At 52.5% G+C, this 25,269-nt stretch overlaps 1 protein-coding gene across 1 annotated transcript in view; it reads right to left on the minus strand.

The window, feature by feature from the left end:
- Window positions 1-25,269, minus strand: part of LOC140404753 (polyamine-transporting ATPase 13A3-like) — a 189,982-nt gene that overhangs the window by 19,963 nt on the left and 144,750 nt on the right. Inside the window, 9 exon segments of the mRNA XM_072493467.1 lie at window positions 932-974; window positions 1,877-1,956; window positions 4,473-4,604; window positions 8,106-8,281; window positions 9,220-9,344; window positions 16,156-16,276; window positions 18,069-18,222; window positions 20,928-20,945; window positions 24,762-24,878. Of these exon segments, the coding sequence (XP_072349568.1) occupies window positions 932-974; window positions 1,877-1,956; window positions 4,473-4,604; window positions 8,106-8,281; window positions 9,220-9,344; window positions 16,156-16,276; window positions 18,069-18,222; window positions 20,928-20,945; window positions 24,762-24,878 (966 nt within the window).

The following is a 25,269-nucleotide window of genomic DNA, read 5'->3' on the forward strand; positions in this document are numbered from 1 at the left end:
AAATGTGAAGGTGAGGATGCATTAGGGACGGAGATGGATCAGGAAGTTTCACACCTTAACTTTGCGAGATACACGTGTGACGATTGTAAGAAATTGGTATTATATATTGTATTTGAAATCTGTTGCAGTAAGGTTTTTAAAAGCTTGAGTTCAGGTATACATGAGTTCTTTAATATTATTAAAGAACCTCGTTTGCAGTAATGTTATCAAAGAACCTAGTTTAAGGTCCAGACTGCGTGTCTGCTAAAGCTGCAATTAAGAGGTCATAAAAGGTGAGGTAATTATAAATTTTACTTGTTTACAAAGAGATGGCGAATGAAACTTTGTTGTGGAGATGTTATGCAGAAAAATACTCCCAAGGTTAAACGCCGCACCTTCACACTACGAGCACTGTGTAGCATTACAGTTTCGCATCCCCACCCCCTCCCCGATTGCTAATCCAATCCGACTAATTAACCAATTTAGGAAGGGCTGTTTGCTCAATGAATGCCACGGCAAATTTCAGTCGCAGCTGGTCAACGCGGTTCATTATATGTCGCAGCCCTCAAGAAAACCTAAGTGGCCCTCGCGCCCACCCCCTGCTCTGGGCAAAGGAGAGCAAGACTGACCAGGGTCGCTGCATCTGATCACTAGTCAGCACCACCCCCCCCACATCGCTAAGGGGGACGCGCGCACGTGTTCGTGTGTAAAAACGCATCAGGTACAAACTGAATCGTGTGGGGCAGTGATGCCTCCTGTAGTCGAATGTGCATCACGTAATTGAATGCAGGACAGGAGTAGCTCATCGGGCTTAAGTTTCATTAGGTTCACTTCTCACCGTCCAGATGAGGCTCGGCCACCTAGGGCCGTGCGCGAGTCTTTCTGCCCCCCCCCCCCCCCCCCTCCCGGGGTGGGAGCGAGCGTTAAAGAGATAAACGCAGCAGTTACTCACCCCACAGTCATTAGCACCATCGCCACACATTCCGACGTAATAGCTGTTTGAAAACAAAACGCAGTCAATCAGAGGTTTTTCAACTCTTATCCAACTGTTCAACCCCTTTAATGCACCTACTCCTCCTGCCAGACCCCAAATCCCACCGCCCAGCCCCAATGGTGGTAACACCCTCGCCTCCGAGTTAGGAGGTTGCAGGTTTGAGCGCCACCCTGGACACGCTACCCTGGACACTCAAGCACAAAACCAGGGCCTACCCTTCAGTGCAGTACTGAAGGAGGAGAATGGATGCACCGTCAGAGGGTGCCATTAGACACGAGATCCCTTCGCCCTGTCAAGTGCGCGGATTCCCACCTCCCACCCACCGTCGACCCGAGCTCGTCCAGCGCTCTGCCTCCTCGGAAAGCGCACCAGGTCCCGTTCGCCCATTGCCCGCAGGGCCCATCGAACGAACGCTGGCCTCCAGGCAAGCAACACCTCCATTCGAAGCCTCCTCGTTCACGTTGCGGGCTCCCTCCATATCCCATCTCTGCAACCTCCTGCCGTCGCTATAGACTTCCGAGTGCTCTGTGCTCCTCCGAATCTGGCCTCCTGCACAGCCCTGATTTGAAGTGCTCCACCATCGGAGGACGTGTGGCCGGCCGTGCAGATCCCAAGCTCTGGAATTCCCGCTCTACACTTCCGCACTGCTCTCTATCCTCCTTCAAGAACTTACATCTTTGCCCACTCTTTATCCTGTCCTAATATCGCCTTATGTAGCCCAAATCTAGTTTGACAAACACTCCATTCAAGGCCCCGCAGATGTTTGCTCCCACAATAAACACAAGTTGTTTTGTGCAGTAATTGGACAGCAGGTAAGTTTTTGTATACTAATAAACCACAGGGAACAGTCATACTAACACTGAACAGTCCAGCTCTGGCCCAAGGATTCGGTCTATAACTTACTCGACTTTCTGAAGTGCCTCCACGAGCTGGGTTTTCTGATCCGGAGCCATACGGGCGTAAACCGTCCCACACAGGAGCAGCTGGAGAGAGTTCAAACCACACGCCGTTAAAACCACCCAGAGTAACCCACGGCAACGCAGACACACAACGTTCATCACCGGTAATTCAAACACCGCATGTCATTCAAATCGTTCCTGGGCCACAGTGAACTGAGATTTTCTTTGACACGAAATGTACAGAATCTTCACCAGCTCACAGGAAAAATTTGCACAAACTAACTCTAACTCGCATACATCTCACAAAGAGTTTACTCTGTATCTACCCCGTGCTGTACCTGTCCTGGGAGTGTTTGATGGAGACAGTGTAGAGGGAGCTTTACTCTGTATCTACCCCGTGCTGTATCTGTCCTGGGAGTGTTTGATGGGGACAGTGTAGAGGGAGCTTTACTCTGTATCTACCCCGTGCTGTATCTGTCCTGGGAGTGTTTGATGGGGACAGTGTAGAGGGAGCTTTACTCTGTATCTACCCCGTGCTGTATCTGTCCTGGGAGTGTTTGATGGGGACAGTGTAGAGGGAGCTTTACTCTGTATCTACCCCGTGCTGTACCTGTCCTGGGAGTGTTTGATGGGGACAGTGTAGAGGGAGCTTTACTCTGTATCTACCCCGTGCTGTACCTGTCCTGGGAGTGTTTGATGGGGACAGTGTAGAGGGAGCTTTACTCTGTACCTAACCCCATGCTGTACCTGTCCTGGGAGTGTTTGATGGGGACAGTGTAGAGGGAGCTTTACTCTGATTCTACCCCGTGCTGTACCTGTCCTGGGAGTGTTTGATGGGGAGAGTGTAGAGGGAGCTTTACTCTGTATCTAACCCCGTGCTGTACCTGTCCTGGGAGTGTTTGATGGGGACAGTGTAGAGGGAGCTTTACTCTGTATCTAACCCCGTGCTGTCCCTGTCCTGGGATGTTTGATGGGGACAGTGTAGAGGGAGCTTTACTCTGTATCTAACCCCGTGCTGTACCTGTCCTGGGAGTGTTTGATGGGGACAGTGTAGAGGGAGTGTCACTCTGTATCTAACCCCGTGCTGTACCAGTCCTGGGAGTGCTTGATGGGGACAGTGTAGAGGGAGCTTTACTCTGTATCTAACCCCATGCTGTACCTGTCCTGGGAGTGTTTGATGTGGACAGTGTAGAGGGAGTGTCACTCTGTATCTAACCCCATGCTGTACCTGTCCTGGGAGTGTTTGATGGGGAGGTGCAGAGGGAGCTTTACTCTGTATCTAACCCCGTGCTGTACCTGTCCTGGGAGTGTTTGATGGGGACAGTGTAGAGGGAGCTTTACTCTGTATCTAACCCCATGCTGTACCTGTCCTGGGAGTGTTTGATGGGGACAGTGTAGAGGGAGCTTTACTCTGTATCTAACCCCATGCTGTACCTGGCCTGGGAGTGTTTGATGGGGACAGTGTAGAGGGAGCTTTACTCTGTATCTAACCCCGTGCTGTACCTGTCCTGGGAGTGTTTGATGGGGACAGTGTAGAGGGAGCTTTACTCTGTATCTAACCCCGTGCTGTACCTGTCCTGGGAGTGTTTGATGGGGACAGTGTAGAGGGAGCTTTACTCTGTATCTAACCCCGTGCTGTACCTGTCCTGGGAGTGTTTGATGGGGACAGTGTAGAGGGAGCTTTACTCTGTATCTAACCCCGTGCTGTACCTGTCCTGGGAGTGTTTGATGGGGGCAGCCGGGAGTTGCAGCCCAAGGCAGCCGGAGCAGGTTATAGAATTAGAATCGCTACAGTGCAGGCGGCGGCCATTTGGCCCATCGTGTCTGCACAGACCGACCCCCACAACCCCACCCAACCTGCACAACTTTGGACTGTGGGAGGAAACCGGCGCACCCGGAGGAAACCCACGCAGACACGGGGAGGACGTGCAGACTCCGCACAGACAGTCACCCAGTGGTGCTGACCACTGTGCCAGCCTTCAAATTTATAAATATGAATTAAGAAGAGCAATGGCCCCTCCGTATACCAACCCCCAATCAGTGAAGATTTCTCTAATTTAAGTGTTTGTAAGATTAAGTTAAATGATTAACTATTGAATGAAATAGGGGGCAGCACGGTGGCGCAGTGGGTTATCACTGCTGCCTCACGGCGCCGAGGTCCCGGGTTTGATCCTGGCCCTGGGTCACTGTCCGTGTGGAGTTTGCACATTCTCCCCGTGTCTGCGTGGGTTTCGCCCCCACAACCCAAAGATGCGCAGGGCAGGTGGATTGGCCGCGCTAAATTGCCCCTTCATTGGAAAAAATGAATTGGGTCCTCAAAATGTTTTTTTTAAAACTATTGAATGACATTCTCACTATGCTGAGATTGAAAATACCACATAAAATGCTTACTGGCATTAACATTTTTCACTTAAAAAACATTGTTTTACTGCCATTTAGGGACTAAAGCAAAGAACACACAGGAAGACAACATCATAGTAGATTTATAACTGATACGGCCAACACATTTTCTGAAGAGCTCTGGCGCCTCAAAATGTTCCACAACGCTGCTGGGGGAGGGGCGGGGTCCAATGTCGGAGAGGAAGGAAAGCTGGACTAACCTTGGGAAGCAAGTCGGGGAAGTGTTCCACGATCACGGCGAAGGACTTTCCACTCATGGCGAAATGGTAGGAGGTTTCAGGAGCCTGGGGCCCGTCTTTAAGGCGGTTTTCCTCCACGTCGATCCGGATGTCCTGGGAAAATCGGGAAGTCGATGAGCGACGCGTGAAGCATCGCGCACGCAAAGCGCTAAAGGCGGAGAGGCCGTGCCTTCCCGTACCTCAGACATCGGAAGGCCTCGGCCACTCCCAGACAGGGCCTGGTCCCACCGGTGATGTGGCGAAGCAACACGACACAATATCCCTTGAAGATCTCGACACCCACCCCCCCCACATCAAAGCGCTCCATGTAAAAAATTCAAGAAATGAGCACTGCTGGTCAGGCAAGTAGCTGTTGCCCATCCCTAATTGCCCTCAAGGTAGTGGTGGTGAGCTGCCTTCCTGAACTGCGCGGTGTTCGTTTTAGGCAGTGCATTCCGAATCACCACAGCTCACTGCATCGTGAAAATCCTTCCCCCCCCCCCCCCCTCGAGTAAATCATCTTCAATCTGTGTTGTCACGGGAGTGGCCCGGGAAGAAAGGTTTGTGTCTCATCACATGGCTTCAGTGATGTCATTTTGTGGGTGGAGCTGGGCTGTGGTCCGTGAGGTATTTTCGGTTTCAGTTTCAGTTTGGACTCAAAGTATTTTGCCTGTTTCTTGCTATTTTCATTTTATAAACTGTTCCAGGAGGTAAAATGCACTTTAGTTGTGGCTCACTGTCGGGGTAACTTAAAAGATATAGTTTGCTTTCCGGAAGGAGATTGAATCTGCTGGTTGAGACTGGCTCAGAATCTTAGGAAAAGGACCAGCCCCATTCAAGTGAGAATACAGTGTGCTGGGTCACGCTCTCGAATAGGGGCTTTTGATTTATTGGATTTTGTTATTGAATTGGAACAGTTAAGGGGGAATTCATTAAGTGTTTTATGTAGCTGTGTGGTGTCTTTATGTTTGTAATTGATAAAAATTCTTGCGGTTTGTTTATATATGTGATATTCTAGTTCCTGTTTACCTGATTTTTAAAAGATATTATTTTACGGGATGGGAACGACGCTGGCCGGGCCCAGCGTTTGTTGCCCATCCCCAATTGCCCCTTGAGAAGGTGGTGGGTGAGCCGCCTTCTTGAACCCCGCTGCATTCCTGAGGTGTAGGTACACCCACTGTGCTGTTAGGGAGGGAGTTCCAGGGTTTTGTCCCAGCGACAGTGAAGGAACGGCCGATATATTTCCCAGTCGGGACGGTGAGTGACTCGGAGGGGAACTTCCAGGTGGTAGGGTTTCCAGGTATCTGCTGCCCTTGTCCTTCTAGATGGTAGAGGTCGTGGGTTTGGAAGGTGCTGCCTAAGGAGCCTTGGTGAGTTGGTGCGGTGCATCTTGTAGAAGGTACACACGGGAGGACTTCCGGTGACGGCGGGCGGGAGGAGGCCACACAATGGAGGGCTCCCGTTCGGGAATGGCATTTTCGGGGCTTTAAGCCCGGTCCCAGGGTCCACGGAGGCGGCAGAAGCAGGGAGAAGGCACGGAGGAGGCACAGTGAAGACACAGGAGGAAGAAAAGAACAAAGAAAAATGTCGAGGGTGAGCAAGAAAACGGCCGGAAAAAAAACAGCTGAAGGTCCGTCGGGGAGTGGAAAGGTCACCGCGGGGTCACCAGGAAAATGGAGGCTGGAGCACCAGGGAAGGCCGCACTGCTTACGGCTGAAGAAATAACTAAGGTGATGGCTGCGGAATTTGAAAAGCAGTTGGCGCAGATTGAGAAATGTATGGAGACGGTGAGGAAGGAGATGAGGGAGGTTTTGAGTGTGCTGGTGGAGGAGGCGGTTTCCCCAGTGAGGACGGAGGTGGCGAGCGCAGTGGCGGAGGTGCGAGAGCAAGGGGAGGCGCTGAAGGAAGTGGAGGAGACGTTATTGCAGCATGGTGATCAACTTGCCTCGATGGGGAAGGAGATGCGGAAGGTGATGGACACTAACAAGGATCTGCGAGGAAAAATGGAAGATCTGGAAAACAGAATTTGAGGATTATGGGGCAGCCCGAAGGAGTTGAAGGACCAAAGCCGACTGAGTATTTTGCCGCGATGTTGGCAAAACTATTGGGGGAGGGGGTGGATCCCTCCCGATATGAACTGGATCGGGCTCATCGGTCGTGGAGGCCTGTACCAAAGGCGAGTGAGCCGCCAAGGGCAGTGACTCTGTGCTTCCGTAGGTACAGGGCGAAGAAGGTGGTCCTGAGCTGGGCCAAGCAGAAGCGGGTGGTGCAGTGGGCTGGAGCTGGTATACGTGTATACCAGGACTTTACGGTGGAGCTGGCGAGGAGGCGGGCTGCCTTCAACCGGGTGAAGAGGGCACTGTACATTAGCAAGGTGCGGTGCGGCATTGTATATCCAGCGAAGCTGAGGGTAGCTTACAAGCTCAGGGACTTTTATTTTGGAACGGCGGAAGCAGCGGAGGAGTTTGCGAAGGCAGAAGGACTGTGGCAGAACTGACAAATTGAGGAATGGCCATGTGCCGATGTAACCTCATGACTGTATTTTCTTCTTTTTTGTATCACTGCGTGCGGGTGTAGAGGCTAAAGGAGCCAATGTTGTATATATTTGGACAAGGGAAGTGATGGGACTTTCACTTGAAAGGAGGGCTCTTTGGGGTGTAGGTGGATATGCGGGGTTTGTGTGCTAAAAGGGGATCTTTGGGCTTTCCTAGGGCTGGGCAAGGGGGAAAGGGACCCGGGCAGGGGCCTCCACGCTGGCCGGTTTAATCCGGCCAGAGAATGGGGTGAGGTGGGGGGAGGGGCTGCGGCCATCGGAGCCTGGCAGACCAGAGTCCGAGTGGTCTAGCCGGGGTGGAAAGTTGGGGGGAAGGAACCGAGGTTGGGAGGAGGAGTTTTACAAGAGGCAGTGGACGGGAGGAGCTGGAGACCGGGGGCGGGGAGCTGTGTAAGATTAAGGGTGACTACGGGTAATCCCTGATTCCCTTTTGTCATTTGTTTATGTAAACATGCGGGCTGATGTCTGGGGGTTGGTGGGTAGATTGGATCGTTGTTATTATGGGGACTGACATATCTTGCTGATTATTGTTTATTGTTGATGGATGTAAATGTGGAAGAAAACGTGAAAAAGGAGAATTTAAAAAGAAGGTACACACGGCTGTCGCTGTGCGTCGGTGGGGGAGGGAGTGAATGTTTGTGTAAGGGCCAGAACATTAGGGAGAGGCGGTGGTCTTGAGGTATTGTCGCTAGACGAGTCATGCAGAGAACCAGGGTAATGCTCCGAGGAGCCGGGTTCAAGTCCCGGATGGTGAAACTTGAATTCAATATAAATCCAGGAATTAAATCCATCAAACTATTGTCGATTGTTGCAAAAACCCACCTGGTTCACGAATGTCCTTTAGGGAAGGAAATCTGCCGTCCTTACCCCGTCTGGCCTACACGTGACTCCAGGCCCATAGCAATGCGGTCGACTCTTAAAATGCCCCAGCGAGACACTCAGTTCAAGGGTTATTAGTGATGGGCAACAAATGCAAATTAAAATAAATCAAGCTCGATAGAGTGACCCACTCCCAAGGACTGGAGTCGCGTGGAGACGGAGCTCGCCCTCGATTCCGTTACCTTGGTGTCGTTGGCCACGGGCTTCCTCCACCCGTTCGGATCCTCGGCGTACTGCCAGTGGATGGTTGCGGACTGGCCGCCCTTGGGCGGTGACGCTTCTGTGACGATCACCTTCCCGCGCGGGGGGATCATGCCGCACTCGCGGGCCACGGAGACTGCCGTCAGCATGTTGTCCCCTGTCAATGGGAAGGAAGGGGGGGTTTAAATGCGGCGCTTGGAGTCTCTCCATCCCTCCCCTACCCCTCTCCCATCGTCAGGCATGCTGTTCCCCCCCACCTGACCCCGCCGCAACTCCCTAACCTCCACCACCCCCCCCCCTCCTCGAAACAACTGGAGTTCAGTTAACAAAACGGTCAACTGCATCCCTAACCTTTCACCCCCGCACACTTTTCATCCAGAGGAAGAGCAATTTCGACTATTTACAGGTTTTACCCCTCCGGTCCTTGCCTCAACATCGCAACGTGCGCGGTCTCTTTCCACCGAATTCCTACAGCGGAGGAGGCGGCCATTCGGCCCATCAGGTCTGCGCCGATCCTCCGAAGGAGCACCCCATCTCGGCCCACTCCCTGGGCCCTATCCCTGTAACTCTGCGCCAATCACGGCAAAGCCACCCTGACCTGCATATCTCTGGACTGTGGGAGGAAACCGGAGCACCCGGAGGAAACCCACGCACACACGGGGAGAACGTGCAGACTCCGCGCAGACAGTGACCCAAGCCGGGAATCGAACCCAGATCCTTGGCGCTGTGAGGCAGCAGTGTTAGCTGCCGTGCCACCATTCCACCCCAAGATCACAGGTTTAAGCCTCACGATTCAGGCCGACTCTCCCAGCGCCCGTACCGAGGGAGTGCCGCACTGCCTTTCGGAGATGTGCTGCGGAGGGTTGGACGTAAAAAGTATCTTCACTATTTCAAAGAGGAACGCGAGGAATTCTTCCCAATAACTATCCACCACACTACCAAACCCATCAGCCACTCGTTTCTCTCCTTGAGGTTTGCCCTGGCTAAATTGGTCGACGGGTTTCCTACTTTACAACAGAGACCCCCTCTCCCGCGTCCGCTCCAGCGGGGCCACGGCCTCCTCCGCAGGCTTCGCTACGGCGTCCAGCCACTTACCCGTCACCATCACCAAGCGGATACAGGCTCGCCGGAGCTCACTGAGGATGGGGATCGAACGCGGTTTCAGCTTGTTCTGCATCATGATCAGCCCCAGGAACTCCATGTTGCCCTCGATCACAGCCCTGCGGAGAAAATGGCATTGTTTGGTTAAGCACATTGCCCTAGGCGGAGCTCCGGGCGACACTGAACATAGAACAACAGGCCCTTCGGCCCACGATGTTGTGCCGAACCTTTGTCCTAGATTAATCATAGATTATCATTGAATTTACAGTGCAGGAGGCGGCCATTCGGCCCTTTGAGTCTGCACCGGCTCTTGGAAAGAGCACCCTACCGAAACTCAACACCTCCACCCAACACTAAGGCCAACTTTGGACACCAAGGGCAATTTATCATGGCCCAATCCACCTAACCTGCACATCTTTGGACTGTGGGAGGAAACCGGAGCACCCGGAGGAAACCCACGCAGACACGGGGAGGACGTGCAGACTCCGCACAGACAGTGACCCAGCGGGGAATTGAACCGGGGACGCTGGAGCTGTGAAGCAATTGTGCTAACCACAATGCTACCGTGCTGCCCTTAAGAACAAATAAATCTACACTATATAATTTTACCGTAATCCATGTACCTATCCAATAGCTGCTTGAAGGTCCCTAATGTTTCCGACTCAACTACTTCCACAGGCAGTGCATTCCATGCCCCCACTACTCTCTGGGTAAAGAACCTACCTCTGACATCCCCCCTATATCTTCCACCTTAAATTTATGTCCCCTTGTAATGGTTTGTTCCACCCAGGGAAAAAGTCTCTGACTGTCTACTCTATCTATTCCCCTGATCATCTTATAAACCTCTATCAAGTCGCCCCTCATCCTTCTCCGTTCTAATGAGAACAGGCCTAGCACCCTCAACCTTTCCTCGTAAGACCTACTCTCCATTCCAGGCAACATTCTGGTAAATCTCCTTTGCACCTTTTCCAAAGTTTCCACATCCTTCCTAAAATGAGGCGACCAGAACTGTACACAGTACTCCAAATGTGGCCTTACCAAAGTTTTGACAGCGCTCGGAACACCTTGTGGGGCGTGAGGGGGGTCTAAAGCAGCCAGGATGAAGAGCGACAGCTTCGCGGTGAGTCAAGAGACTGGCTCCATAATTGGGGTGCTGGCGCTCCCTGCAAATACCCTGGCTAGGTTAGAGTCCAGGGGGAAATTAGGAGTCGGGATTAAATCAGGGTGCTTGCTCCTGGCTGGAGAGGAATAAAGAAACTTTCACTTCTCACGATTACTGGACGTCTGCAATGGTCTTCACATTGGTGTGTAGTCGCTGTTTTACTGTGGGGAAACACTGTGAGCTGAGCTGGGTGCTTGCTTGTATATCTCGTTGATGCTCATGCCTGCTCCATCATTCATACGGTCCTGGAACAGATGCAGCTCCAACAACACTGGAGAAGCTCAACGCCGTCCAGGACAGAGCAGTCCCGCTTGATCGGCACCCCACCCACCACGTTAAACATTCGCTCCCCCCACCGCCGACGCACAGCGGCAGCCGTGTGTACCGTCTACAAGATGGCGCACATTAGTAAGCATTGCGCAGGTCAAGGACACACAGCCTGAGTGAGAGAGATACAGACCGAGTGAGAATTTGGTAATTTGGTGCAGTGAGGTAATTCGGTGAAGAGTGGGAGAAGGTGCTTTTTCCCGACAGTTTTGTTTTGTTCTCTCTCTTTCTTCGGGCCTAATTTCGGGAGCCGTTCGGAGGAGGAGGAGCAGTCTCTGTGAGTATAAAAACCTAACGGAAACTTCCTGTTTTCCAGTTTTTTTTCCCAAAAGTGACGTCAGAGGGAAGCTGTGATCTGGGTGGTTGATCGCAAATCTGCCCCAAATTAAAAAAAAAACACAGCTAAACTCAAACTTAAATTAAATTAATTAATGAGTGATGGCTGGTCAGGTGATGTGCTTGAGCTGCTTGATGTGGGAGCTGGCAGATCCCATTGCGAGCTGCAGCGACCACATCTGCAGTAAGTGTTGGCTGCTCGAAGAGCTCCGGCTCAGAGTTGATGAGCTGGAGTCTGAGCTTCAAACACTGAGGCACATCCGGGAGGGGGAGACTTACCTGGACACTGTGTTTCTGGAGGCAGTCACACCTGTCAGAGTAAGTAGTTTAAATCCTGCCAGTGGCCAGGGACAGCAGGGTGTGACTGCAAGTCAGGCAGGTAAAGGGAACCAGCAGTCAGGAACTCAGGAGCCTCAGCCCTTGACTCTGTCCAACAGGTATGAGGCACTTGCTCCCTGTGTGGATGGCGAACAGGGCTGCAGGAAGGATGAGTCAGCTGACCAAGGCACCAAGGTTCAGCAGGCCATTCAAGGGGAGGGAGTAAATAGGCAAGTTGTAGTTGTAGGGGATTCTATTATCAGGGGGATAGATAGTATCCTTTGTGAGCAGGATAAAGAGTCCCGCATGGTATGTTGCCTGCCCGGTGCTAGGGTGCGGGACATCTCTGACCGGCTTGAAAGGATACTGGAGAGGGAGGGGGAGGATCCAGTTGTTGTGGTCCATGTCGGTACCAACAACATCGGCAAGTCTAGGAAAGAGGACCTGTTTAGAGATTATAAAGAGCTAGGATTCAAATTAAAAAACAGGTCCTCAAGGGTCATAATCTCCGGATTACTGCCCGAGCCACGTGCAAATTGACATAGGGAGGCAAGAATAAGGGAAGTTAACACGTGGCTGAAAGAGTGGTGTGGGAATGAGGGGTTCCTTTTCATGGGACACTGGCATCAGTTTTGGGACAGGGGGGACCTATACCGTTGGGATGGTCTCCACCTGAACCGAGCTGGGACCAGTGTTCTGGCGAAAAGAATAAATAGGGTGGTCAATAGGACTTTAAACTAATGATTGGAGGGGAAGGGAAAGTCAGGGAACCAAGAGGTGAAGTAATCAGTGGAAGCATAGCTGCTTAGGAATACAAAAAAGCACGAAAAGACAAAACTCAGGAGAGGTTACGATAGTCCCCATCCCACAAAATATGACACAGTGTAGGGAAAGGCTCAGTAAACCAAGGTCCACCACACTAAGAAAACAAAAAGGGACGGTCAATAGAGAATTAAAGGTGCTATATTTAAATGCGCGCAGTGTACGGAACAAGGTAGATGAGCTTGTGGCCCAGATTGTGACTGGCAGGTATGATGTGGTAGGCATCACAGAGACATGGTTGCAGGGGGTTCAGGACTGGCATTTAAACATCCAGGGATTCACAACCTATCGAAAAGACAGGGAGGTGGGCAGAGGGGGCGGGGTTGCCTTGTTAATTAGGAATGAAATTAAATCAATAGCACTAAACGACATAGGGTCAGATGATGTGGAGTCTGTGTGGGTAGAGTTGAGGAACCACAAAGGCAAAAAAACCATAATGGGAGTTATGTACAGGCCTCCTAACAGTGGTCAGGACCGGGGGCACAAAATGCACCACGAAATAGAAAGTGCATGTCAGAAAGGCAAGGTCACAGTGATCATGGGGGACTTCAATATGCAGGTGGACTGGGTAAATAATGCTGTCAGTGGACCCAAGGAAAGGGAATTCATTGAATGTTTACAGGAGGGCTTTTTGGAACAGCTTGTGATGGAGCCCACGAGGGAACAGGCCATTCTGGACTTAGTGTTATGTAATGAGCCAGACTTGATTAAAGATCTTAAAGTAAGGGAGCACTTAGGAGGCAGTGATCATAATATGGTAGACTTCAATCTCCAATTTGAAAGAAAGAAGGTAGAATCAGATGTAAAGGTGTTACAGTTAAATAAAGGTAGCTACAGGGGCATGAGGGAGGAACTGACGAAAATCGACTGGGAGCAGAGCCTAGTGGGAAAGACAGTAGAACAGCAATGGTAGGGGTTTCTGGGAGTAATTGAGGACACAGTACAGAGGTTCATCCCAAAGAAAAGAAAGGTTATCAGAGGGGGGGATTAGGCAGCCATGGCTGACAAAGGAAGTTAGGGAATGCATCAAAGCAAAAGAGAAAGCCTATAATGTGGCAAAGAGTAGTGGGAAGTCAGAAGATTGGGGAGGCTACAAAAACAAAGAGAGGATAACAAAGAGAGAAATAAGGAAAGAGAGGATCAAATATGAAGGTAGGCTAGCCAGTAACATTAGGAATGATAGTAAAAGTTTCTTTAAATACATTAAAAACAAACGGGAGGCAAAAGTTGACATTGGGTCGCTCCAAAATGACGCTGGTAATTTTGTGATGGGAGACAAGGAAATAGCTGAGGAACTAAATAAGTACTTTGCGTCAGTCTTCACAGTAGAAGACATGAGTAATATCCCACCAATTCCGGAGAGTCAGGGGGCAGAGTTGAATATGGTAGCCATCACAAAGGAGAAAGTGCTAGAGAAACTAAGAGGTCTAAAAATTGATAAATCTCCGGGCCCAGATGGACTACATCCTAGAGTTCTAAAGGAGATAGCTGAAGAAATAGTGGAGGCGTTAGTTATGATCTTTCAAAAGTCACTGGAGTCCGGGAAAGTCCCAGAGGATTGGAAAATCGCTGTTGTAATCCCCCTGTTCAAGAAGGGAACAAGAAAAAAGATGGAAAGTTATAGGCCAATTAGCCTAACCTCGGTTGTTGGCAAGATTCTAGAATCCATTGTTAAGGATGAGATTTCTAAATTCTTGGAAGTGCAGGGTCAGATTAGGACAAGTCAGCATGGATTTAGTAAGGGGAGGTTGTGCCTGACAAACCTGTTAGAGTTCTTTGAAGAGATAACAAATAGGTTAGACCAAGGAGAGCCAATGGATGTTATCTATCTTGACTTCCAAAAGGTCTTTGATAAGGTGCCTCACGGGAGACTGCTGAGTAAAATAAGGGCCCATGGTATTCGAGGCAAGGTACTAACATGGATTGACGATTGGCTGTCAGGCAGAAGGCAGAGAGTTGGGATAAAAGGTTCTTTTTCGGAATGGCAACCGGTGACGAGTGGTGTCCCGCTGGGTTCAGTGTTGGGGCCACAGCTGTTCTCTTTATATATTAACGATCTAGATGACGGGACTGGGGGCATTCTGGCTAAGTTTGCCGATGATACAAAGATAGGTGGAGGGGCAGGTAGTATGGAGGAGGTGGGGAGGCTGCAGAAAGATTTAGACAGTTTAGAAGAGTGGTCCAAGAAATGGCTGATGAAATTCAACGTGGGCAAGTGTGAGGTCTTGCACTTTGGAAAAAAGAATAGAGGCATGGACTATTTTCTAAACGGTGACAAAATTCATAATGCTGAAGTGCAAAGGGACTTGGGAGTCCTAGTCCAGGATTCTCTAAAGGTAAACTTGCAGGTTGAGTCCGTAATTAAGAAAGCAAATGCAATGTTGTCATTCATCTCAAGAGGCTTGGAATATAAAAGCAGGGATGTACTTCTGAAGCTTTATAAAGCATTAGTTAGGCCCCATTTAGAATACTGTGAGCAATTTTGGGCCCCACACCTCAGGAAGGACATACTGGCACTGGAGCGGGTCCAGCGGAGATTCACACGGATGATCCCAGGAATGGTAGGCCTAACATACGATGAACGTCTGAGGATCCTGGGATTATATTCATTGGAGTTTAGGAGGTTGAGGGGAGATCTAATAGAAACTTACAAGATAATGAATGGCTTAGATAGGGTGGATGTAGGGAAGTTGTTTCCATTAGCAGGGGAGACTAGGACCCGGGGGCACAGCCTTAGAATAAAAGGGAGTCACTTTAGAACAGAGATGAGGAGAAATTTCTTCAGCCAGAGAGTGGTGGGTCTGTGGAATTCATTGCCACAGAGGGCGGTGGAAGCCGGGACGTTGAGTGTCTTTAAGACAGAAGTTGATAAATTCTTGATTTCTCGAGGAATTAAGGGCTATGGAGAGAGAGCGGGTAAATGGAGTTGAAATCAGCCATGATTGAATGGCGGAGTGGACTCGATGGGCCGAATGGCCTTACTTCCGCTCCTATGTCTTATGGTCTTATGCACGGCAGCAACTCGCCAAGGCTCCTCAGGCAGCACCTTCCAAACCCACGGCCTCTACCATCTAGGAGGACAAGAGCAGCAGATACCTGGGAACCCCACCACCTGGAGGTTCTCCTCCGAGTCGCTCACTGCCTCGACTGGGAAATATATCGGCCGTTCCTTCACTGTCGCTGGGACAACATCCCCTCCCTCCCTAACAGCACAGTGGGTGTACCTACACGTCAGGGACTGCAGCGGCTCAAGAAGGCGGCTCACCCACCACCTTCTCATGGGGCAATTAGGGATGGGTAATACATGCCCCCACATCTCGAGAATGAACTTTGAAAAAGGGATTGCAGCTCAGCTGGGCGGCGAGTGGCTTTCCTTCGTCCGTCACTCGCTGACCCGACAGGTCACCAGTGCGGCCACACCTCAAATTCGAAACCCTTCTCCCGGTTTTCAAATCCCTCCCCGCGGCCTCGCACCCTTCACTCCCCGCTCTCTGAAGCCTCCTCCGGCCCCCACAACCCTCCGAGATCTGTGCGCTCCTCCCATTCTCATCGCGGGCGCAGCCCTCGTGGCTCCCATCGTTCCGCAGGAAAGAGGCCTATCGGCCCATTGGATCCGCTGCAAACCCTAGAAGGAGCACCCCACTGAGCCCAACCCCCCCCCCCAATCCCCATCTCCCATGCTTCGATCATGGCCAATCTACCTAACCTGCACATCTTTGGACTGTGGGAGGAAACCGGAGCACCCGGAGGAAACCCACGCAGACACGGGGGAGAACGTGCAAACTCCGCACAGTGACCCAGCGGGGAATCGAGCCGTGAGGCAGCAATGCTAACCCACTGCACCGTGTTCCCCTTCAGCTGCCTGGGGCCCCCCAAGCTCTGGAATTCCCTCCCTAAAACCTCTCTCTCTTCCTTTAAGACACATGGAACACACTATAGACATCGAGGTTGCCGTTGTCCCTTACCTGTTGACGCTCTGCACCCTGTGCCAGGTGAGCTTTGCCTCCAGCTTTCGATGAGCCAGTGCGATCACCCTCAGTCCCTGGTGCGTGTACTTCTCCAAAACCTCAGAGAAATTCTCCGGAACTGGCTCGAAAGAAAAAGAAAGTCACGGGTCAGTGGCAGCCGCTGCGGTCAATTCTTGCCCTTTCTGGAACCTTCTTGCCGCCAGGGCCAGTCCGGGATTCGGAGAGCAGCCGGATATGACTGTCGCAGAACAGTCTGGGGGCGTTTAAACTCACTGCCGCAGCTGGTACACAGACCAGGAGAGCCGTCACAGTGCCCGGCCTCACAGCTCCTCAATCACCAAGTCATCCACTTCCAACTCTGCAACATCGACACCCAGCTCCTGTTGAAACCCTCAGTCAAAAGCCAAATAATTCGAACCGGACTGGACAGGGTCGATGCAGGAAGGATGTTCCCGATGGTGGGGGGGACTGGACAGGGTCGATGCAGGAAGGATGTTCCCGATGGTGGGAGGGGGACTGGGCAGGGTCGATGCAGGAAGGATGTTCCCGATGGTGCGGGGGGGACTGGACAGGGTCGATGCAGGAAGGATGTTCCCGATGGGGGGGGGGACTGGACAGGGTCGATGCAGGAAGGATGTTCCCGATGGTGGGGGCGACTGGACAGGGTCGATGCAGGAAGGATGTTCCTGATGGTGGGGGGGGACTGGACAGGGTCGATGCAGGAAGGATGTTCCCGATGGTGGGGGCGACTGGACAGGGTCGATGCAGGAAGGATGTTCCTGATGGTGGGGGGGGGACTGGACAGGGTCGATGCAGGAAGGATGTTCCCGATGGTGGGGGGGACTGGACAGGGTCGATGCAGGAAGGATGTTCCCGATGGTGGGGGGGACTGGACAGGGTCGATGCAGGAAGGATGTTCCTGATGGTGGGGGGGACTGGACAGGGTCGATGCAGGAAGGATGTTCCCGATGGTGGGGGGGACTGGACAGGGTCGATGCAGGAAGGATGTTCCTGATGGTGGGGGGGGACTGGACAGGGTCGATGCAGGAAGGATGTTCCCGATGGTGGGGGGGACTGGACAGGGTCGATGCAGGAAGGATGTTCCTGATGGTGGGGGGGACTGGACAGGGTCGATGCAGGAAGGATGTTCCCGATGGTGTTGGGGGGACTGGACAGGGTCGATGCAGGAAGGATGTTCCTGATGGTGGGGGGGGACTGGACAGGGTCGATGCAGGAAGGATGTTCCCGATGGTGGGGGGGACTGGACAGGGTCGATGCAGGAAGGATGTTCCCGATGGTGGGGGGGACTGGACAGGGTCGATGCAGGAAGGATGTTCCTGATGGTGGGGGGGGACTGGACAGGGTCGATGCAGGAAGGATGTTCCCGATGGTGGGGGGGACTGGACAGGGTCGATGCAGGAAGGATGTTCCCGACGGTGGGGGGTGTCCAGAACCAGGGGTCACAGTCTGAGGATTCGGGGGAGACCATTGAGGACAGAGATGGGGAGACATATCTTCACCCAGAGAGTGGCCGGCCTGTGGAATTCACTACCACAGGAAGCAGATGAGGCCAAAACATTACGTGTTTTCAAGTACTTGGGGCGCAGGGGATCAAAGGATATTGGGGGGGGGGGGGAGCAGGGATCAGGCCATTGAGTTGGATGATTTTGTTAAAGGCACCTCTAATGTTCACCTCAACCACGAACTGTACATGTGCACATGCATGCATACATACACGCATACACAAGTACATACACACTCGCACATACACACTCACACGCATACATACACACACACAGGCATACACACACACGCACACGCGCAAACACACATGCGCACATACACACACACATCTACCCTCTAGAACCAGCCAGTTCGCGGGTCGGTGTAAAGGGGAGAGCCAGACCCACCCGTCTCCTTTCTACACAGACTGGCCACCGTTTCTGGCGCCCCCTTCATGTAGGCGGTCAGCCGCCTCTCGCCAAGGGTCCGGGTTACCACACTCATGCGTTGGAGGGCAGAGGAGAAGGGGAACTGGCTGATGATGCCAATCTCGTAGGAATTCTGCAGAGAAATAGAAATTAAAGGTGGTCAAGAGGTGCGTGGGGAGAAACCAAACGGCACTGTATCATAGCAACGCACTTCACCCCAAAGCAGCCAGGAAGTGAAAACCCTCTTGTTGTGTCGGGCTAACTAGGCAGCCATTTTATGAAGAGCAAGATTCCCACCACAGGCCTACCACACGCAATGGCCACTTAGCGCGCACCTTTCCTCCGTGGTCAAGGCAGGAATGTTGGCCCAGGAGGCTTGCGAGAGCCCCCAGCTCCACTTCTCAGGATATTCTCACACCAGCCACGGCTGAGTAAGCACAAGGTGTCAGAGCAACAGCTTGTTTGAAGCACAGCGTGCCCTAGGCAACTCTGGTCAACTAGTGGTCCCCCCACCCCCCCCCCCCCCCCCCCCCACCCCCATTCTTCCGTTATTGGCGGCACAACGACAGTCATCGTGGGCCTGTGTCCTACAACTCCCCTCTCCCGGCTTTCTACCCGTCTCATCATCTTCACAACCTCATCTCCTCCATCCAACCTTCAATACTTCCTTATACTTGGTCAACATGACGGAGGTTTCACTAAATTCATGCACATTCCAGCAAGGCTGTGACCGTTTCCATATCCGTAACCTCCGCCAGCCCTACAACCCTCCCCATGTCTGTAACCTCCTCCAGTCCCTACAACCCTCCCTATCTCTGTAACCTCCTCCAGTCCCTACAACCCTCCCCATGTCTGTAACCTCCTCCAGTCCCTACAACCCTCCCCATGTCTGTAACCTCCTCCAGTCCCTACAACCCTCCCGATCTCGGTAACCTCCTCCAGTCCCTACAATCCTCCCTATCTCTGTAACCTCCTCCAGTCCCTACAACCCTCCCCATGTCTGTAACCTCCTCCAGTCCCTACAACCCTCCCCATGTCTGTAACCTCCTCCAGTCCCTACAACCCTCCCCATGTCTGTAACCTCCTCCAGTCCCTACAACCCTCCCGATCTCGGTAACCTCCTCCAGTCCCTACAATCCTCCCTATCTCTGTAACCTCCTCCAGTCCCTACAACCCTCCCCATGTCTGTAACCTCCTCCAGTCCCTACAACCCTCCCGATCTCGGTAACCTCCTCCAGTCCCTACAATCCTCCCTATCTCTGTAACCTCCTCCAGTCCCTACAACCCTCCCGATCTCGGTAACCTCCTCCAGTCCCTACAACCCTCCCTATCTCTGTAACCTCCTCCAGTCCCTACAACCCTCCTGATCTCGGTAACCTCCTCCAGTCCCTACAACCCTCCCCATGTCTGCAACCTCCTCCTGTCCCTACAACCCTCCCTATCTCTGTAACCTCCTCCAGTCCCTACAATCCTCCCTATCTCTGTAACCTCCTCCAGTCCCTACAATCCTCCTTATCTCTGTAACCTCCTCCAGTCCCTACAACCCTCCCTATCTCTGTAACCTCCTCCAGTCCCTACAACCCTCCCTTTCTCTGTAACCTCCTCCAGTCCCTACAACCCTCCCTATCTCTAACTTCCTCCAGTTCCTACAGCCCTCCCTTTCTCTGTAACCTCCAGTCCCTACAACCCTCCCTTTCTCTGTAACCTCCTCCTGTCCCTACAACCCTCCCTATCTCTGTAACCTCCTCCAGTCCCTACAATCCTCCCTATCTCTGTAACCTCCTCCAGTCCCTACAATCCTCCTTATCTCTGTAACCTCCTCCAGTCCCTACAACCCTCCCTTTCTCTGTAACCTCCTCCAGTCCCTACAATCCTCCCTATCTCTGTAACCTCCTCCAGTCCCTACAATCCTCCTTATCTCTGTAACCTCCTCCAGTCCCTACAACCCTCCCTATCTCTGTAACCTCCTCCAGTCCCTACAACCCTCCCTTTCTCTGTAACCTCCTCCAGTCCCTACAACCCTCCCTATCTCTAACTTCCTCCAGTTCCTACAGCCCTCCCTTTCTCTGTAACCTCCAGTCCCTACAACCCTCCCTATCTCTGTAACCTCCTCCAGTTCCTACAGCCCTCCCTTTCTCTGTAACCTCCAGTCCCTACAACCCTCCCTTTCCCTGTAACCTCCTCCAGTCCCTACAACCTACCCTATCTCTGTAACCTCCTCGGACGCTCTAACCCTCCCCATCGCCGTTACCTCCTCCAGCCCATCCAACCAGCCACTCCAACCCTCCCTATCTCTGCAACGTCCTCCGTTAAAAAAAACAAACTAGTGGCTGTGCCTTCACTCTGCGTCCTTAACTCCGGAAATCCCTCCCGAAAAACCGTTCCACCTCTCTCTCTCTCTCTCTCCTCATTTCAGATGCTCATTAAAATCGACCTCTTTTGATCACCTGCCCTCATGTCTCCTCAGTCAAATGTTTTTCTAGACTGCCAGTTGTTCTTATGAAGAGATTTGCTGCAAGATCGGACACAAGAGCGCTTTGGAGAGCCAGTGACACTCGATACCGCGACAGCGACCTCCCACATCGCCGCGACACCCCCTCCCCCATGCAATCCTCTTCACGCACGGGCATAGTCACCCCCACGATAAGGCGCCGCCTCACGCAGCAGGGAGATGAGCGAGGTTGTGCCGGGAGAGGCCTCACATGGTAGAAGAGCAGGTGCGGTTGCTGGAAAGTGGGAGGTGGGGAGGTTTGCACGAATCATGGGAGCAGTCCTGCGTACACGGGGGACATGGGTGTTGGGGGGGGACGGGGACGTGGAAGACAGCATGGTACTCACCATCAGCTCCTGGAGCTCCTGCAGAGGAAGAGGGGGAAAAAAAAATAAAGAATATCAGTACTATGGGAGAAACAAATCATCCCCCACCACCCCCAATCGTCCGTGGAGTTACTCCCGGGTTAACATTAACAAAAAGGACAATCAAGTACACACAGAAACAATGGAGAGAATTCTGCGCCCCTCGCTCACGAACGTCACCCTTGCATCCATCTCTACGGGTGCTGTTGATGGTGCCTTGTATATCGCCTGCCCTTCCCAACCCCATCACATTCCAAACAAGCAAGCAGGAAAAATAACCCGGAGACGAGGGGGGGGGGCCTCGTAACCGCGGAGTGGGGCTAGCCCACCTTTTCTGCTGTACCGTAAAAACAAGTCTATTTATTAGGATTGTCAAACAAAAGCAGAAAGACAGCTGTCGGCGTATAACAGGCACAGCACAAATAGTCATTACCACATTGGGAGCCTGTCAGAGAATAATACAGTGCGAAAGAGCCACTTCGGCCCATCGAGTCTGCACCGATGAAAATCACCTGACCTGCCCACCTAATCCCATTGGCCAGCACTTGACCCATAACCTTGAATGTTGTGACGTGCCAAGTGCTCGTCCAGGTGCTTTGTAAAGGATGTGAGGCAACCCGCCTCTAGCCCCCCCCCCCCGGCAGCGCGTTCCAGACCCTCACCACCCTCTGGGGAAAAACATTCTTCCTCACACCTCCTCCCTAAATCTCCCACCCCTCACCTTGAACTTGTCCCCCCCTCGTAACTGACCCTTCAACGAAGGGGGAACAGCCCCTCCCTGTCCACGCCCCTCATAACCTTGTCCACCTCGATCAGGCCGCCCCTCAGTCTTCTCTGCTCCAGCGAAAACAACCCGAGCCTCTCCAAACTCTCTTCGTAACTGAAATGTCCCATCCCAGGCACCATCCCGGTGAATCTCCTCTGCACCCCCTCCAGCGCAACCACATCCTTCCTATAATGAGAGTCACTCAGGGACAAAATCCCTAACATGGTTCTGGTTTAGCACAGGGCTAAATCGCTGGCTTTGAAAGCAGACCGAGGCAGGCCAGCAGCACGGTTCGATTCCCGTACCGGCCTCCCCGAACAGGCGCCGGAATGTGGCGACTAGGGGCTTTTCACAGTAACTTCATGTGAAGCCTACTTGTGACAATAAGCGATTTCCATTTCATTGCATGGATAAATGACCCGTCTGCACCCAACCAGGATACAGGCAGCATCGTAGATCGACATCTCACCCACAGCTACGCAACAAAATGACCGAAGCAAACAAAAGCCCCGAGGACCCCAGCGCCAAGGGGAATCGACCAACTCTTACAGGTTAAACCCGTCTCCAGATCCAGACGGGAACAGGCAGCCACCCCACACCGTCGAGATGGCAAACTGGCCAAGACAACGAGAGGATCGGGCACAGCCAATGCTCGGCAGTCCGCCTCGGGTCACCCAGAGGAGAAGGAGAAAGTGGGCAGGACCAAGAGCAGGAAACCCAACCTCCATCACCCCATCTCCCAGGCGAGGAGAGAACAGATCCACGAGCACCAGTGGCGCCCTCAAGAGGACACCAGGATGTCGCCGGGCCCAGAACCAAGAAGAGCATGCACTGATCCCAATTGAAGGCCCTGTCCAGGTCGGGAGGATCGTCTGAACAATCCCCAGAATGGGGACGCCCTGGGGGGGGGGGGGGGGGGGGGGATTAATTGATTGCTTTATTGTCACATGTACCGAAGTACAGTGAAAAGTATTTTTCTGCGGTCGAGGGAACGTACACAGTAGACAAAAAGAATAATCGACAGAGAACATTGACAAATGGTACATCGACAAACTGATTGGCTACAGTGCGGAACAAGGGGCCAAACAAGAGCAGCATAGGGCGTCGTGAATAGTGCAGGAGACAGATCAGTCCGAGGGGGAGTCGTTGAGGAGTCTGGTAGCTGTGGGGAAGAAGCTGTTTATGTCTGGATGTGCGGGTCTTCAGACTTCTGTATCTTCTGCCTGATGGAAGGGTCCGGAAGAGGGCAAAGCCTGGGTGGGAGGGGTCTCTGACAATGCTGACTGCCTTCCTGAGGCAGCGGGAGGTGTAGACAGGATCAATGTGGGGGTGGCAAGCTTGTGTGATGCGTTGGGCTGCGTTCCCCACACTCTGCAGTTTCTTACGATCTTGGGCCGAGCAGTTGTCATAACAAGGGCCAACCCACAACCCCCCCACTGGGAGACTCCCCCCCCCAACCAGGACCACTTAGAAGGATTAGGCCAACCGAAGGCAAGCACAGGTCAGAGAGTGTCCATGTTACCGAGGCTCACCCATCCAGCAGCACCACAGCCAGCCCTCCCAGGCACCAGTACAAAGAAGCAATGCCCACCAAAAGCTCTCAAAGCCAGAGGAAAAGTGAAGTCGTACAGGAACTGGCAGAACCAACCCCTTGGATTCACAAACTATATCCTAAGATATTACCACTGGACGCGGACCAGCCAACCAATCTCCGCGAAGGCCCCATCCAACTCCCTGGAGAAATAATTATTGGAAACAGCATTTCCCTGACCTTCAACTCTCCGGATGTGGACCCACCTTAATAATTCAGGATAACCCAACGATGCAGGACACCACACCTCAAATATATATGTATTTTAAAAAATATATTTAGAATACCCAATTTTTTTTTCTCCAATTAAGGGGCAATTTAGCGTGGCCAATCCACCTGCCCTGCACATCTTTGGGTTGCGGGGGCGAAACCCACGCAGACACGGGGAGAATGTGCAAACTCCACACGGACAGTGAATGAATGAAATGAATGAATGAAAGAAAATCGCTTATTGTCACAAGTAGGCTTCAAATGAAGTTACTGCGAAAAGCCCCTCGTCGCCACATTCCGGCGCCTGTTCGGGGAGGCTGTTACGGGAATTGAACCGCGCTGCTGGCCTGCCTTCAAAGCCAGCGATTTAGCCCTGTGCTAAACAGCCCCTGCGATCCAACATGCCGAAATGGCCGAGCCCAGGCGGTCAACCAGACTCCCCACGTCGTGGCAGCCAGCTCTCAAACTCGGCTGGGAACATCGCCACCACGCCATCATCCATCGATAGGCACAGAGTGGTCAGGGCGGGAAACCTGGCAAAGGCAGCTGTGCCACCAGAGGCAAGGCCCTGCCCCGACTCCCTCCTGCCGCCACGAACAAGGGTTAAAACATAGCGACTCGACTCAAAAGGGTTGACCCAACAAATCTCGGCACATGGTAAAAGCCACGTAAACCGAAAAAAAGACATAAAAGCGCAAGGATTAAAAACAAAGATTGAAAGGTGAGCAGGGCTGGAGTTCGGGAAAACGCAGCCGCTCCCGCGTTCACATTCTGCGATTCTCTCGTCTTCCCTTTTCGCAGCAGCCTGTATAGCTCTTCCCAACAGAAATAGCCTCTAAGCTCCTGTATTATCCTCGCGAATCTTTCCTTTGCGCCATCTCTAAGACGGCGCCTGGATTGGCGAGTAGTGAGAAGACCCCGATGGTTATCCTCCGGGCGAGTCTATAGATGTACAAGTTGCTTGTACGTTCTGTGGAGTTAATAACGCCGATGAATCGACTTGTCTCTGGTGTCCGAACCTATATCATTCCGGTAACTCCGCTCTAGCAGAGGTCAGTAGGGTCTTGGAGGTGGAGCTGGCTGACCAGGCAGGAGAAGGGGGCTGCGTCATTTTGTGCTGCCGGCAATGCATTCCGGGTTCCTGCACTCGGTGCAACAAGCGCCCGCAATCTCGACAACAAGCGCCCGCTTTTCTGGGACCAGCATCCTACCCCCCCCATCCCAACCCAACGATCTCCTCCCCACCTACCATGTCGGCATCTCCACAGCTGGGTGTTGCAGAGGTAGTCTGCCGTGGTGGATGCACGACAGTGGGCATTATCTGGTCGTGTAGGGCCGTCTCCTCAGTGGTGGGCTCCTCCAGGACCTACAGCGGGAGGAAAGATGGCCAAAATTAGCAGAGGGATGAGGCGGAAGGACCGCCTCGTCCCTGTGGGGGCAGTTAGGAGGGGGGAAATCCCCCAGGGGTATTAGATCGCGCTTCAACAATATCGCGCCGTATGAAAATATCCCAAAATGTTTCAAAAGAGCATGATCAGAAAAAAACCAATTGGACGGAAGGGGCGGTCAGGAACAGATGACCAAGATCTTGGTCAAAGAGGTTTTAAGGAGCAGCGTAAAGGGTGAGAGCGGGGCAGAGAGGTTGAGGGTGGGAATTCCAGCATAACCGCAGGAAATCGGGATTCTCAATAGGTCACAACTAGAGGAGCGCAGCGATCCATGTAATCCCGACAGTGCAGAAGGAGCCCATCGAGTCT

Source organism: Scyliorhinus torazame, chromosome 31, assembly GCF_047496885.1.
Source record: "Scyliorhinus torazame isolate Kashiwa2021f chromosome 31, sScyTor2.1, whole genome shotgun sequence".
NCBI lineage: Eukaryota > Metazoa > Chordata > Chondrichthyes > Carcharhiniformes > Scyliorhinidae > Scyliorhinus > Scyliorhinus torazame.